This window comes from Zalophus californianus, chromosome 3, assembly GCF_009762305.2.
Source record: "Zalophus californianus isolate mZalCal1 chromosome 3, mZalCal1.pri.v2, whole genome shotgun sequence".
NCBI lineage: Eukaryota > Metazoa > Chordata > Mammalia > Carnivora > Otariidae > Zalophus > Zalophus californianus.
In genome coordinates, this window is record NC_045597.1 from 15,401,045 (window position 1) to 15,418,197 (window position 17,153).

General features: G+C 42.4%; 1 protein-coding gene across 3 annotated transcripts in view; it reads left to right on the forward strand.

Annotated features, from left to right (window-relative positions):
- The window catches only part of ABCC4 (ATP binding cassette subfamily C member 4), a 247,992-nt gene that overhangs the window by 157,933 nt on the left and 72,906 nt on the right, over window positions 1–17,153 (forward strand). For all 3 annotated transcript variants that reach the window (XM_027590484.2, XM_027590486.2, XM_027590485.2), the window contains one exon: window positions 620–699. In XM_027590484.2, coding sequence (XP_027446285.1) covers window positions 620–699 — 80 coding nt within the window. The remainder of the gene's footprint in view (window positions 1–619; window positions 700–17,153) is intronic.

Genomic DNA, 17,153 nt, shown 5'->3' on the forward strand with positions numbered 1-17,153 from the left:
TCGTGTTGGATATTTAAGAATGAGTCTGTCACACTCGGTTGTACCTCAGAAGATAGCGACTTATTACATCCGTAGTAAACTCATAACTCGGGAATGGCAGGATTCCAAAATTTTTCAAAATGTGAGGTTCCATGAACCATCCTGGGGGGGGGAATAGAGAAGTTATAATTACATTTATTTAATAAGTACCACTTAGTAAAATTCTGATAAGTAAAGCAAAATTAGTATAACAATTGGGATCAATTTATGTATTTTGTATTTGTTTACCAACTCAGCCCCTGGGCGGGTGGGCATCGGAAAAGGCATATAAAAGGAGAGAATATTCTAGAATCTACCAAACCTTCCTGATACTGCCGGAAGATTCTCCCCCCTCCATTTTATTAAAAATCAGGGCCAAACTTCAACTCCCTGCCCACCATCATTTGGTGGTATTTTTGTTTCTCTTTAGGTATCATCCTATTTTCTTTTCCTTTACCAGTGACATTGGCTTATTTCGTATGAATGTGTAATAGATTAAATACATATGCATTTAAAATATTGTTTTGATTTGTCTGTGAATTGTTTCCCTTAAAGGGCCTATCTGGGGAAATGAGTAATTTCTCATATCCTGTTCTTGCAGGAAGAATTTTAAATCGTTTCTCCAAAGACATTGGGCACATGGATGACTTGCTACCCCTGACGTTTCTAGATTTCTTCCAGGTAAGGTCACAGTGATGCCAAGTTCTTGAATGGAAAACTGCAGTTCCTGTTCTTTCAAGTCCTTTACATGGGGGCCGAGGGTGGGTCTCCTGGCCTGACGATGTCATGTTATCTTAGCAAAAGGCCGTGTTTGTAAGAGAAAGGTGTGGTTCTGATTCGGAGGCTAAGTTAACATGAGTAATACCTCATGTGTAGGAGTGGCTACACAGTCTTGTCAAGGTTGGTTCGAAGCAGCTACATGCTTGGTAAGTGGTTCTCCAGCTGCCTTCCAGGTATCTGGCATGAATTTCCCTTTACCGTGAGCACATTTCATAATATAGAAACAATCACCTCTCACGGAAAGATAGCCCAGATTAACTAAATTATGCATTGTATCACCACAAAGGACAAATATTTACTGCACCATTTGGGGGGATAAAACCAGGTGTGGTTACTAACAAAGAAAAGATTAGTAATAATAAGGTGAAAATAATACTTTGTTAGCAAGGACAAAGGAGAGCAGTTATTGCAGATACAAAGCCTTTAAAGGCAAGTACATTTAAGCCAATAATTTGAGTATAGGATCAAAGTCATCTCAGAAAATGTCTTTTTTGTTTTTCTAGGCAGCTTTTCTTTCACACGTTGATTGCTCTAAGTCTTAAGGGGTGTGTGTGTGTGTGTGTGTGTGTGTATATGTATGTGTGTGAGTGAATTTTAAACCCAGCAATCCCACAAATACCTTCTATACAGCATATATTCTGTCTGTGAACTTGAGGTTCTGAGCAAAGATATTGGGTCATCTCATGCCTCATCTGCTCACTCAGTGTTGTGGCACACGTGGGATGATTTTCCTGCTGTTTAATTCTGTCTACTTTTCAGCCTGGGGGACTTTCTTCTTCATTTCCAAGTGGGCTTTTTTTTTTTTTTTTTGAAAATGACATACATTTATCAATAGCTGCACATATTCTAAGATCACTGCTGCTATCGCTAATACTTCTTGAACTTGTGTTTCACTCTCCGTAAGTAATCATGAACTCATTGTAAGGCCAGGAAGTCGAAATGCTGCCACTGGGGTCTGCAATCATGGCTTCATCCTGATGGTCGCGTCCCCCCTCCACTTTTGTTCAATGCCCAGATGTACTTCAAGTCAAAACTTAGGGACTTTTCTGGAGCCACTGTTATAAAAAGGAGCCAGAATTACTTAATTTGGAAAATTAGCTGTTATAAAAATCACTAATAGGCCTGAAATGACCATAGGCATTTCTATGAGTCACTCCTAAACGCAGCAATGAATATCTGACTGCAAACAGTATAGCCTACGGGCAAAGGCACACACTGTTACCAACGTGAACCAAATGGGGACTCGAGACTTGGAGGCAGAGTACTTTTACAGCAAAGAGCTCTGATTTTTCCGTCCCTCTCCTGCAGACTTATTTTATAAATGTGTCCTGCTGGGTTTTACTATATAATTTATCCCCAAGAAGCAATTCTTCGCTAAAACAGGGTCACATTTTCCCAGGGATTGTTAATTACATTGAGAAGATTTGTGGAAAGGTTATTTTTCTTTGCAAGTGCAGTTAGGCAGAGGTTGAGTTTCTTAAGCTGGCTGGCCCACTGTGTGCTCGGCACATAATCAGCCCTCCTAGTCAGAATCGCCCACCTAGGTTTGTTTTTGTTTTTTTTTTTTTTAATTTGACAGAGAGAGACACAGCAGGAGAGGGGAACACAAGCAGGGAGAGCGGGAGAGGGAGAAGCAGGCTTCCCGCGGAGCAGGGAGCCCGATGCGGGGCTCGATCCCAGGACCCTGGATCATGACCTGAGCCGAAGGCAGACGCTTAACGGCTGAGCCACCCAGGCGCCCCATCACCCACCTAGTTTTGCATGATGTATGGAGACACAGGGATAGATGCTACCTGAGTTCATTATAAAACATTCTCAGCAGCCTGAGAGAGAAAATTCTAGTCTCTCTGTACTTCTCTTTTACCGAGAGACAGGGCCTTTTTATTACCTGCTCACTTAATCTTGGTGAGACTTATCACCGGCAGTCCCAATTAGCTGATTTCTTGACTCTAATAGCCGAGGTAAATCTCGATGTTATTGTCTCCAAGAAAGGAGTTTTGTCTCAAGGATAACTCAGTTATCAATTATGATAAAGATCTATTGTCACTTGTTTTGTTTGCAGGTGTCTTGAATAAGGCTTCTCATAAAGCCTTCAGGAAGAAATATTTTCTCCTTTTAAAAATAGTATTAGCTAAATAGAAAAGTTCTGATCCCTGCCATTGTTGTTGATTCTTTGAGGGACATTTCCCAACAGTCGTTGTTTAAATGGTTGTCAGGAGGAATCAAGGGAGACTTCATAAACAATGCAGTAACTGGTTCATCTTACTTTGTATGTAGAAGCCTTTCCCTCGAGGATTTGCATGCGATGAGTAGGCTTTTGACTGAGGTATCACTGGGATCATTTTGAAGTATTTGGTCCTCTTGCTATGTTAGCAAGCGAAGATTTTTATTAAAGCCACAAAAATGAATTTAACCTACCCTCAAATAAAGGGCAACAAAAGTAAAAATGTAAATTGATTTTTTTTTTAAGTTGGATAGGACACTGTTAAGGCTAAAAACAACCTGGTGGTGTTCTGGGACTCTTAATGGAATCATGTAAACTTAAAATAAACACTATTATGGTAAGCACATAGAATGAAAACTAATTTTCCAAATCAAATACATTATATTCAATTCATTTTCCCCAATCAACCAAATGTTTAAAACCTGTTAGTTATAACAGCAATCTTCTGGAAATTAATTAGAAGCCTATTAGCTCTGCTAGCTGAGCCGAATGAAGAGGGTTGCTTGTTACATTTCTAAATAGGCTCCTGAATTAAAGCAAAGCAAGGTCAAAATGACAATCAGCTTGACTCACCTCATGGCTTTACTTAAGTACTTGATCTAGTTTTTGTTTGCCTTTTTTATAGGTGGGTGGGTGTTAGTTTTTTAAAGGAAATTTTACCTACTTGGACTCAGTCCTTTAATACATTTGAGACTTTTAACTAGTCCGAGAAAACATGCAGGTATCATGACTATTACCTGTGCGAACAACAGCACCTTCCCCATTATGCGGGAATCTGAAATGGGAAGGATTTTCAGACCTTGAGTCCAGTTCATGAGCTCTTCTCAAGCATTTTGTCAGCGCCTTTCAGTATCGAGACTATAGAACATTCCCTTGTTGGCTTTGTTTCTGATTCAAGAGCAAAACCTGCTGCTGTCATCGGGAGGCCCCCAGGTGTAATGTCTCAGATTCAGGTTCTTTGGGTCTCCAGCAGCTCCTCCTATGCTCAGAGAAGCTCACAGAACTTGAGGCTTTCCAAACCTAACAGGTGAGTTTAATTGAAATGGTTGCGTTTTAAAAGGACCGGGAATTTCCTTATCAAGAAGTTACCTTTGGGGTGACCAAAGGTAGGAGATGTGGTTCTTCCCAATCCTTTACATCTAGTATTCCTGAGTCAGAAAGAACTTGGCGGGATTTATATAGTAACAAGTGGAACGCAAACCGAAATCCAAAGCTTAGATACCTTCGTGAAGAGGGAGTTAAGTTTTCCACTTATCAGAATATTCAAGTTAAGACTGTCATGTGTGGTTTTTTTTTCTCCTTACTAAAGATATGCCTGTGGTCATGCATTTTGGGGAGAGTTAAAATCAAATAGATATAGAAATAATGTGATTACCTTTATCCATGTGAACTTTTTAATCCAGATTATGCACGTTTGATTGCTTTTTCTGTAAGACAATGATAGTTTTGTCGGTTTTGTAAGTAAGAGTTTGGAAATGTGAACCACTGGGTTAGAACTTAATTGTTTTTCCAATTGAGTCTGATGCTGAGAAATTTGAGGAGAGACCTGAGATCAGAATCTTCCATTGGAACCATAATGCCTGGAGTTGCTAATACTCTGTAGAAGCAAGCCCTAAATCAGGGGCAGATTTTATTACTCCAGCGACTAAATGACTGGGATAAGAAAATTCTGACCAGATATGCTGGCCTGGTAGAGGGTATTTACCTAACTCTGTCCCTTGGACTTCAACAAGAGATTTGTATTTGTGTAAATATTTATGGGTGTTTTGTTTTGTATTGTTTTTTGGATAGTTAGCTATCCCTTAATCCCGCTAATGGGAGACTGTGACGCAGCGAATTTTGAAAATGTGTCCAATTTTCTGTTGTCCTGCGTTAGAGTGAGGAATCCCACAGAGCACTGGGGCTCATGTGTGGGGTCTGGGAACCTGTGCTCACCCAGGTGAGGAGCAGTAGTGAATGAAGAGAGATCAATTTTTTTAAAAGATTTTTTTAAAAATTTATTTGAGAGAGAGAATGAGAGAGAGAGAGAGAGCGCATGAGAGGGGGGAGGGTCGGAGGGAGAAGCAGACTCCCTGCTGAGCAGGGAGCCCGATGCGGGACTCGATCCTGGGACTCCAGGATCATGACCTGAGCCGAAGGCAGTCGCTTAACTAACTGAGCCACCCAGGCGCCCAAGAGAGATCAATTTTGACCAGTGAGGCGTTTTGGAAGGCTGGGCCAGAAGTGAGGGAAATTTCTGAATATATCCTCGGAAATAAATAATTTATACAATACAGAATAACAGCAGTCTGCAGGTTACCTCAAGGTTGTCCTGGGCTTATCAGAGAAGTTAGCCAGTGGCTGGCAGTGCACATCTGGCTTATTGGCGGTGTTCAGACACGTTTTGTTTATTTGCTTTCTTAAAATCAGAACAGCGTTAACGATATTTTTAAAACCAAGTCATCTATCAAACTAGGATATAGTTCTTCACGTGTTAAAACTAACTATCTTTATGAAAATAGGGGTGAAAAATACAAATAGTGTCACGATTTTCATCTGGACCTCAGACATGAGAAATCAATGGTGGGGGGCATACTTTGAATAGGACTTTGGCCTTGAAAACATGATATATTTGGGTAAACAAAGATAAAAACAAAAATATAGGCGCAGTAATTAAAATTCACAGTTTTAAATGTTTGGCTGACTTCCTAATACCATAGCACAAATCCCAGCAGCCTAAATCTCATCTTTTAATTTTGTTAAAGCAACGATTGATTTAATTAATAAAGGTACCATGCAGATGTAATATTTGTAATGTTTTAATAATATTTAAGTTTTAATGAAGTGAATTTTAATGATTAATTTTAATGACCCTGGCATATTTCTAATATTTGTGCAGATCTGTTGTTTTGTGAATATATTCGCAACAAGATACATAATGGAAAATCCTGACATTTCTCCCAAAAGGGAGACATTTTTTTTTTATAATGTACCTGTGGTGTGTAGACTCGTAGTTCTTTTTTTTTTTTTTTAAAGATTTTATTTATTTATTTGACAGAGAGACACAGTGGGAGAGGGAACACAAGCAGGGGGAGTGGGAGAGGGAGAAGCAGGCTTCCCGCCGAGCAGGGAGCCCGATGCGGGGCTCGATCCCAGGACCCTGGGACCATGACCCGAGCTGAAGGCAGACGCTCAATGCCTGAGCCGCCCAGGCGCCCCTGGACTTGTAGTTCTATCAGTATTTCTTATTCCTATATCATGTCTTTGTTTTGCTTTTCCCACCCCATCTTTTATTGATCCTACCATGTGCTAGGATGAGGGATGAGAGAGAGAGCCTGTGTCTTCCTTCATTTGATCAAGCACTTACCGTGTCTTTTAGGCCCCCTGCTGGGCTTGGTTGTGGAGCTGAATGACGTTTAATTCCCAGTCTTCCTTGAGGCACACTCTCTTGGGAGAGACAGAAGGTCAGCAATGACAACTCTGTGTGACCTTATAAAAGGAGGGAGACTGTATGGGAGACCGGCTAAGGCTCTAGCGTGAGAGAAGTCTGCTTTCCTGTCCCCGTCTGCCATTTTCAGTTCACTTATCTTGGGGACATTCTGGGACCTCCCGGTGGAGGCATCCTGCAGGTGGTTGGGAGTGTGAGCCTGGTGTTTGAGAGACCTGGGATGGACGTAGAGCCTGCGTCTTCTTTATGGAGCAGGTAGTCATTGATGGTAGGAAGATGGATAAGATTGCCCAAAGAGAGTGAAGCATTTTTAGGGGCCAACACCAGAGCTTTAAAAAAGAAGTCTTGATATTGAAAAAGAGAGAAGAGCAGGCAAGCAGATGAGACCTGGAAGAATGGCAAGGAAGAGAGGAGGGAAATCGGGGCTGCAAAACCAAAGGAGGACAGGTGTGTGAAATGCAAAGCAGGGGTGAGGAAGCAGAAAGCTGTCGGTTGGATTTGACGGTGAGCGGTCCAGTGAGCAGCCGGAGCAGGTTTCGGATAGAAGGAATCCAGACTGCGGAGGCCGAAAGTCAGAGTAGAGGCAGCTGGGATGAGAGCAAGCTATTCTTTGAAGGAGTTTGCTCAGTGTGTCGCCGGGTGGTTTGGGTTTTATAGCTTGTGTTTTGGGGGCGTTGGGGGGTGGTGTATCTCCCTCCCCCAATGAGCAGGGATTAGAGTCCAGGTCCTGACTCTAATGGTAAGTAGGGTCCCCTTCGGGTCTCCAGCCCTCAGCCACCCCCGGGAGAAGGAGTCTTCCAGAAGGTCATCCTTTGCCAAGTTTGGGATGCTAATTTTGCAGAGTGCCCCAGAGGAAGTCCTAGGAGGCAAGTTGTTAGGACTGAGGAGGTCAGCTGAGCATTGAGGAAATGCTTCTGGAACCTGAGTAGTCCTGAGAGTAGGCTCAGGAAGGGGAAAGAATTTGAGGGGAGTTGCTTAGCTTTGTTTTCAAGGATAAAGTTGGTGCCAAGTGTATTCAACTTCTGACGATTCTGTTCATCCTTGGTGTATCTGATAAGCCTTGAAAGATACTTGATCATTTTAAATGATTTTTATTACTTTAAAGGGTTTATTCCATATCCTTTTCCTCAGCTAACTCCTCCTCATTCCCTTCAATGAGAGCTTAGATAATTTATTTAACATTTTGTAATTATAAAAAAGACCTGCCTTTTATTGTGTCTTTGTTTCTTCTGTCTTTGCCTCATGAATACTGCGGTGCATAGATTAACCTGCCCATGATCCTCTGAGATCAGCAGATACCTTTGTTCTTTGCTTTCAAATGCCAGTCTCTTTGCTTATTTTCAAACTTAATTTGTTTTCTTCTCTGAACCAGAGACTCTAGTATGTCCTAACAGGCTGAGACTGTTCAAGGGATAAGCAGATTCCATCTTCCTACCAGACCGGCTGCACCACCGTCCCCACCACAGGAACAGGGACTCACACCCTTTCCTCACCACAGCAGCCCTGTCTTAAAATATATATCTAAATGATTTGTCGTGCTTTGGTTGCCGGTGATTTGTATTGCAAAGGAGCTCAGGCCTAGAGAGTAAAATTCAGATTTCCCAGCCCTTAAGTTTAATCTCTCTACAGCTCCTGGAAGGAAACTTGACGTGCCTGTGGGACGGATCACTGAGACTCTTCTGCGTGTTACACACACCCCTTTGGCCCAACCCCCAGTGGACCCCCTCTTCATTCTTCAAGGACCCGTAGAAGTCTTTCTTCCCATTAGTGAAACTTTCCTTGAGCACGCTATTCTGCAATAAAACCATCCCTGTGCCGTATGCAAAGGCCAGGAGCACTCTTAATTTCAACCAATCAGGCAACATTAAGCATTTCTTACGTGCCAGGCACTTTTCCTAGGATTTGGTGTGTAGAACTAGGCATTGACCTCCAGAAATTTACATTCCAGTGCAGAAGACAGATGGGAAACAGGGAAATCTATTAAGGCAATTCCAGTAACCTAGTGCATTAAGGAAAGTGTTTGCAGATGACTTCAGGGAGTGCTTGAATGAAACATGGTGATCAAGGGCGCGGTGATGTTTGAGTTTAAAAAAATAGGAAGGAAGCAGCCATGCAGAAAAGACCTGGACACAGGTGGTGACGGGTGGGAGAGCATGCTCAGGAAAAGGAACAGGTGCAGATGCTCAAGATGGGAACAAAGTGGTAGGTTCCCAGGGAGAGGGAAAGCCGGCGGTGAACAGAGAGGAGAGCTGGGCAAGAGGTAGCTTGAGGCATAGGCAGAAGTGGACCACATAGGCTAAGGGCTTCAGCTTCTCCTCTGGATACAGTGGGAAACCACTGGAATATTTTAAACAGAGGAGGGACCATCATGCTCGCATTTCAGATTGAGAAAAATGTCTATTTGACACTAATCATAGGGCTAAAAGAATTTTAAGTGTTTTAAGTCCTCAATATATGCATAATCCCTTAAAGGCAAGGCTCTGGGGCTGTATTGCTTGGCATCCCCTCCCCCATAGCGCAGCTTCAGAAACCGAGGCAGATCCGAACTTGGTGCTTCGGTTTTGTCAGTCGCTGTATTGTCGGTCCCTGGATAGGAAGGTGGTTCTCTGCAGTCACCGTGGATCTCTTGTCCTTCCAACAACCTACCCTTTCTAGGGCAGTGGCTCTCAAGCACCAGGGTGCCCCCAGCTGAGTTAACATGAAAAAATAAGGATGATGTAGGTTTTTTTTTTTTTTTTTTTTGCAAAGCTGAATTTTCTGTTTTTCTCTTTTAGGATATCTTGTTTTCTAAATACAGTGGCGTGGCTCTTAGCCAGGAGATCTAAAGTCAGGCAGAAGGTGACACGTAGTCTGCATTCGCTGGAAATAACAGTCATCCTAGCTAACGTTGAGTGACTCCTTCCTGGGTGCCAAGCCTTGTTTCAAGTCTTTTATTTGTATAATCTCCATTTTTCTGGAGACTCGGGAGGTACATAGAGCTACTGTGCTCTTCTCACGGATGAGGGAACTGAGACTCATGATAGATACATAATTACATAATTTGTTCAGGGTCACACAGCTAGGAAGTGATCAGTTTGAAGCTTTTATTTTTATATTTTCAAGTTATACTCATGTATGCTCATGAGAGAGAAGCAGGGTGCCCCTTTCCATCACATCGGAGTATTCTCACTGAGGGAAATTCCAGGTAGACTCTCTAATAATAATGAAATTATTTGTCATCTCGTGCTTACGCCGCCTCCCCAACAAGTGTAGAAGTGCTCATATAATATAATCCCATGGTATTTGAGATATAAACCTTTTGCAGTTGTAATACTAGCCTTTTTTCCCCTTTAGAATTAAAGGTGGGCCAATCACCTTTCTTCTCCATAAATGCTTTTTGAAATGTTTGCTGGTTGTAAAGTCCAGACTAAGAACTGCTGTTTTCAAAAACTTTATTCCATAGCTTGTGTTATCATAAGTCTGATTTCAGATACAAGTACGGGAGAAATTGTGACTGTTTTTTAGGCGTGCACACTAGGTGGTAGAAGATACCATATTTATACATATTTTGATGCATGTTTGTTTGGGTCGTGATATATACAGTGCTGTAGTGCTGTCATGTAAACAAGGACAAATAATTGGCTGTGATGAAAACAAACGAACATTTCCTGAAGTTTTGTTGAAAAATAGAAACTTTAAAACTATGAAGAACAGGCGATTCTACGCTACACTAGACATTAGAAATGGATTTCTTATAGACAGTGGTACAAATATAGTAAACAGTTAAATTGTTAAATTTAAATACTGGAAATAATATATAAACTGTATAATAGCTTTATCATTCATACAACAAAAGTAAACACTTTATGGTTTAATTAAAACAAATGTCCAAGTAGCAGTTTAAATTTTGAATACTATGAAAAAATGTCAATAAAATAAATTTTAAAGATGCCTGGGTGGCTCAGTTGGTTAAGTGTCTGCTTTTGGCTCAGGTCATGATCTCAAGGTTCTGGGATTGAGCCCCGTGTTGGGCTCCCTGCACAGTGGGGAGTCTGCTTCTCCCTCCCCCTCTGTGGTCTCTCTCGATCTCTCTCTCGCTCTCAGAAAATAAATAAAATCTTTAAAAAAATGAATTTTAAGATTTTATAATGTAAGCATTAACATTCTTTTCTGTGAAGATAGGAGTCTGATGTACTTGAGTTCAGACAACAGAGCTTGTCAGTGTTTTTTATATGCATATGTGTGTGAACGTCTGTAGACATAAATACATATGTACCGTCAAGGAGCAATTACATCGTTGATACGTGACCCTTTCAAACCAAGTAGCTTGCTGCACATCTTAAACTGTAAAGCAAGGAAAATCATGTTTGTGGCTGGAACAGAGGGTTTTATGTAGGGCTCTGTGTGAATCATGGTCTGCATTTTGAGATGGCCTTGCAAACTTGTCTGAGGAATTTAGATTTGAACCTATAAACTGTTGGTCCCACCCAAGGTCTTTGAGCAGGTAAGTGGCTGCTCACCACGTAATTTTAAGGGAAACTAGAATGTGTGTGCCTCTTTCTTTCTAGAAAATGTTATCCCCGTTTTGGTGGATTTTACTGAAAATCAGCAAGGTTGATGATGTGGTTTCTGTTGCATGGGCACAGTGGTTGCCCGTGAAGTGTGCCCTTGGCTGCTTCTGTAAAGGATCTTAGTGTTTCAGATTTCTCTCTCCTCTTTGTGGTCATGGGGGAAAGTTCCTATGGCCGAGGACTTCCTCCTCCTTCTGCCTTGCTGGTTCCAGCCGGCATCCACATGGCGTCTCAGGATTGGGCAGCAGGCCACCGGGTTCCATGCTGGTCTTCAGTGAGGCTTCCCTGGCCTTCTGGTTCGGCTTCCTCCATTTCGGTTCGGTGTACCGCACGCGATGCCAGGGCCCCACGTTGCCTGGGAACCTGATCGCGTTTCATGATCTGATGCATTCTCCGAGGTGGTCGCCTTCAGGAGAATTATGGATGAAGTTAGCGAAACATGCAGAGTGACACTGGAAGTTAAGACATTAACTCTAAACCTGCCCTTGACCCTCCAGAGGTAACTATTAGCCTTTCCTTGTTTTTTTTATTCCTTCACTCACGAGTGCTCTAGATCAGATGGCAGAGGCAGCCCCTGTTTTTGGTGTTTAAGCCACTTCTCCATTTTCTCCTACCCCCACATCTCGTGGTGCTCTCTGTCCTTGCTGTAAAATGAGATTTAGTGGCTCTCTCTCGTGTACGCATGCTCTCTGCTCCGTTCTTTGGCCTTGTTGTCTTTCCCCGGAGTGCGTCCTGATTCTCCCTAGACTCGTTCCTGCTCCTTGCCCTCTTGCTGTTTTATAATGACAGTAGGCACTCTGTGAACTGATAAAGTAGGTGTGACAAATGGAATGCTTTGGGAAGACTTAGTAAAAGCCCCACTTAAAAAAAAAATTGCGAAGTATCTAGGTATGGATGAGACAACATGTGAGCTGGGTGGGGGGATTACAGAAATACAGGAGGATTCTGTGCTAAGAGCCTCACAAAGAGTCTCCGAAGTCCCAGGTGCTGCATTACGGGGTGATTGATGTAGGAAAGACCACGAGACACTCTAATACCAGATCTGTACATGGTTTTAAATTAAACCAAAACTTTAAGATTTTGTATTATTTATTTACGAGTTGGCCAACTATTAGTTCAAGTTGTAGCACTTGGGGCATCTCTGTAACCCCTGCCCGGGGAAGTTGAAGGTGGCTTCCCGGTGATCTCTGAGCCTCATGTCTGGGAGAAGCCGACTCCAACGACAGGAAGCCAAGGAGAGCACAGGAAGTTTGCAGGGACGCCAGAATATGAAGTCTGAGATCCGGCATCAGAGGAGATAAAGCTGGGTAGGTACAGAGGAGGCAGATGACAGGGAGACCCGCATCTCCAGCACAGGGATTCGGGTTTGGAGTATTGGTAGAAAGCCGCGGAGACGGAGAAGACACCACCGTGTTGGCGGGTTTTGCCAACATAGGGGACAGGAAGAGGCACTGGTTTGGCCAAGTTTCTCTTTGAGACATCTGGGTAGTGATGCCAGGTGTGGCTGATGCAAACCCTTGCTTCTGATTCGTGTGTCCACACTGTGGAAGAGTTGTCCCTGCCCCAAGCGATGTCCTTCAAAGGCCATATCCCAGCAGTGGCGCAGTCCTGAGTCTGTATGCCATTGTGTACAGCAGCTCCTCTAGGTACCGGGGACGTTGCCTCTCTAGCCAGATTTTAGTTGATGGCCAAGTTGGAACCACTCACAGTTCCAGAAGAAGAAGGAAGGCCACATAAAAAAAACAAATTTATGTATCTATTTAGTGTGATTGTACCTGAGGATGGAGGAACCCTGCAGATGGTTCTTGCCGTTGCTCTGGGTTCTGTAGGAAAAGCTTCTGTTTTCGTGGTGAGGGTTGACTATGCTGCTGCCAATATGATTATATGTTAGTGGGTATCATTTATAATGTAAATAGCTTTAAAATGTGGAGTGGGTACAGCGGGAGTCGCCGCCCCCAAGCCTGCCTTTGAGTTTAACCCTAGCTCTGCCTCTCCCTGTCCCTGCCTCAGAGAGCCGCACGTCCCTTATTTGTGAGATAGACACAGTGGTATTACTTCTCAAGGGTTATTGTGAAGACAGAAAGAAATATTTTTAATAAACTTCTTAGCATAACATCTAAGTGCATGTTAAGCACTAAATAATGGGTTGTTATTTTTTAAAGTGCTATGTTTCTTTTTAAGTAGGAGGAATACTTTGGTAATAGCATTATGTTACATCAGAGGAATTGGCACAGAGCTGTGGGGCCCGTGAGCATCACCACATGAGCTGGTATCACAGATTCTAAGTCTGAGCGCCCCGAAGATTTTTAATGGCTATTTTTACATGTAGACTCACGGAGTCACAATCAGTGAATTTCAAAAGGGACTACTGAACACTACATATTTCATATTAACAAACTTAAGGCAATTTCTGGAAGCCCCTCCCCACCCCACCCCACCGATAATTATTTGAGTCAGGGTGCTCAATTATTTAGAATCCATGACCTGAAACAGTGATCACCTCCAAGAAGTCTTTCTACTAGCAAAACAAGTCAAAAGGAAGGTAAGATGCCGGAAGTTCGACTTAAGCATTCTAATTAAAAAAAAAAAAAAAAATGTGGGGCTCCTCGAGCATGTGAACTTGCACACAGCTGCCCTCAGCAAAATGCTGTAATTTATTGAGGAAAACTGAATTGCAAAACCTTTCTTCCCCACACACCCCTCATCCAAGAAAAGAAAGAAAAAAAAAATCAACAGCTTGACTGAGCTTAAATAACTGACTTTTCATATCCTTTCACGGAGCACAAAGGCTAATCCTGAGGCCACTTGAACCACCAATGCAGGCCGTGGTGGGGACCACCATGGAACGTGTCATTCCCTCCTCACCACACACAAAACACATTGACTGCAGCTTTATGAAGTGAAAATGCCTGAGAAAAAAGAAAATGTGAAGGAGGTGTCTGCAGTCATTTCTTTCCAGAGGGGGGGTGCGGAAGAAAAACCTGCTGCATCTGGATATTGAGAACAAAGCCAGCCTAAGACTTGGGTACAATAGGTTGGGTCACTTGCTTTCATAGACGCAAAAGAGTGGATCTGCCTTTCCTTGTCTCAGTACCACTGACCCTTGCATTGCATTGTGTAGAGATGTCAGGGAAAGTGTGTAGAAAGCATTCCAGCCTCTTTCACCGAACAATGACGTTGTCATTTTGAGATTTCTATGGTGTGTTGACCCCTTCCCCCACTCCCGCCCTGAAATCCCCATTGGACAAAGGAGATGGTTGGTTAGGCTGCCTTGCCCTCGTTTGGAAGGTCTCTGTTTTACCGACTCTTTAAAAGTAAACTCCTCCATTTTAACGGAACCACAGTGCTTTCACGCTTTTAAAATCAACAAAAAGCGTTGTAGCCAGAGCCGTGGCAAGGATGGAGGATCCCAGAAAAGTGCCAGTCCCAGCGATAATGAATGATTCGTGCAAACTGCCAAGTTAAAATGGGTTTCCTTGTTAAGAGAAGGGAGAACTGGTGATCTGAGTTCCTGGAAATATTTACAAACACTTGACCCTTAGGTTTCTGAGATCGGGGTGATAGGATTCACACAAGCCCACTCATGTGATTCCTTTACCTGTCTTTTTTTTTTTTTTTTTTTTTTTAATGAAAGATGAGACGGTTGGTATTTCCCCAGCCCATAACGGTTAGCACAATTAGAAAAGCGGCACCATCAACTTCAGCATCGTGACAGTTAATCACCGGGGACCCTCTCAGTCTGGCAATGAGTGTCTAATTTGTCTGTCCCAGCATGTGTCTCCAGTGATAATGTTTGTAGTTTATGAAGAAGCTAATTAAGACCTAAAGAAAAAAAAATACGGATCTAATTTTTAATCAAGCATGGTGGTATTGTGCAGAGCATAGAACTCTACGTTACGACATTATTGGATGATGTCCATTGCAGAACAGTGGCCTCTCCCCGGGCTCTCTCGCCTTGCCATCTTGCATCTTTAGGGATGATTAAATGGGCAGTTGTTGCTAGGGAGAGGAAAGTGGCTACATATTTACTTAGCTCGAGGACCTTTAGAGTCTCCATATGCTGTTCTTGACTACATTCCTTCAGTTCTAGCTACTTTATGAGTTTTTGGGATGAGAGGAACAAGAAAGGGATGGGCTGGAGAACTCGCTTCAGTTTTAGTAAAATCTTGCACTTGTTATTTTCTGTATGGATCTCTCTCTCAAAGCTGATGTGGAACATGATTCAGTGTAGTCTATATTGTCTTTTGCGGCTGAGTTTCATGACTCACTTGTTTCTTGGAGCCCTTTCTGTGGGTTCATTGATTTAGTGTTCTCTGATTGGCATTTGCCTTGAGTCACGAAGGAGATAAGAACATCTCTGGTGTTGAAACTGAGGGCTAGCACTCCATGGCAGATATGCCAGACCCAGCTCAGGAGCCATTTTTTGTCTGAGGCACGCAGGCTGGCTACCAGTATCCCTCACCTGTGCCTTCTCCTTCCCTCCCCACAGGGCTCCCCAGGAAATCACCATGTGACATTATGGCTGTGTATTCACATGTTACCAACACCTGCCCGAGCATGACCAAAGGAATGGGAAAGGAATTCTGTGTCATAATCTTTTTTTTAGCCTGTTGATATTTTTATTGAGGTATTGTTTATATACAATAGAATTTTTTTTCAGTAGTTTGAGGAGTTCTGATAATTGTGTGCCTCCCTGGGACAGACTACCCGAAATAAGTTGTAGAAGCTTCCCATCCCCTCAGACCGTCTCTCTTGCCCCTTTGTAGTTAATTTCCAGACCCCCGCAACTCTCCCGGATTTCCACTGACATAGAATCAGTATTCTTATTTTTGGGCTTTACATACACGTAAATGGAATCAATATAGTACATGTTTTTCTGTGGCTGCCGCCTTTTTCTCAGCATCTTTTTGCGATCCATCCCTGTTGCATGTTGCATGATTCATTTTTTTTTTCCTTGAGTGATATTCCACTGAATGAAGATTTCACAATTTGTTTATTCCCTACTTGATGAACGTTTAGGCTGTTAACAGTTTTTAGCAAAGAACCTTCTTGCACAAGTATTGATGTGGTCATGTGTTTTCATTTATTTTAGGTAAAACACCTAGAAATGAAATCGCTAGGTCATAAGGTATGTGTATGTTAAGTTAAAAAAAATTACCATAAAGGTTTTCAAGAATAGTTGCAACATTTTATACACTCATCAGCAGTGTGGGGCTGTTGGAACTGCTCTGTATGTTTGCAACAGTTCCTATTATCAACCTTTTTGCTTTTAGCCTTTCTAGGGGAGATTGGTGTCATTGTGGTTTTAATTCGTACTTCCCTGATGATTGATACTGAGCTCCTTTTCATGCATGCTTATTGGCCATTCAGGTATCTTCTTTTGTGATCTGTTGGTTCAGATCTCTTGCAGATTTTTTAAACTTTAAAAAAAATTCTTTTTATTCTTGATTTACAGGAATTTATATATATATTTATATTTATATTTTATTTATGTACTTATTTAGAGCACCTTGTGAGGTTGTGGGGGTAGTGGGGAGGGGCAGAGGGAGAGGGAGAGAAAGAGAATCTCAAGCAGGGTCCACATCCAGCATGGAGTCCTTCATGGGGCTCCATCCCACAGCCCTGAGATCAAACCTGAGCTGAAATCAAGAGTTGGACGCTTAACCCACTGAGTCACCCAGCCGCCCATATATATATATATATATTTTTATGGTTTTTTTTTTTTTTAAGATTTTTGAATTTATTTATTTGACACAGAGAGAGATGGCAAGAGAGGGAACACAAGCAGGGGGAGTGGCAGAGGGAGAAGCAGGCTTCCCGCCAAGCAGGGAGCCCGATGCGGGGCTCGATCCCAGGACCCTGGGATCATGACCTGAGCTGAAGGCAGACGCTTAACCAACTGAGCCACCCAGGTGCCGACCTCCCCCGTATATATTTCTTAATACTAGGTTTTTTTTAAATGCTAGTTTAATCTGGGCCTTTTTTGAATACTTTTCTTCCAGTCTGTGGTTTGCCTCTTTATATTGTTAACGAAGAACAAGTTTTAATTTTGTTGAAGTTGATGTTTTTGCCTTTTCCCGTCTGTTTTGTAGTCCGTGTTTTTTGTGTCCTAAGAAATCTTTTTGTATCTTTAAGGGGTGTGAAGAAACTTTCT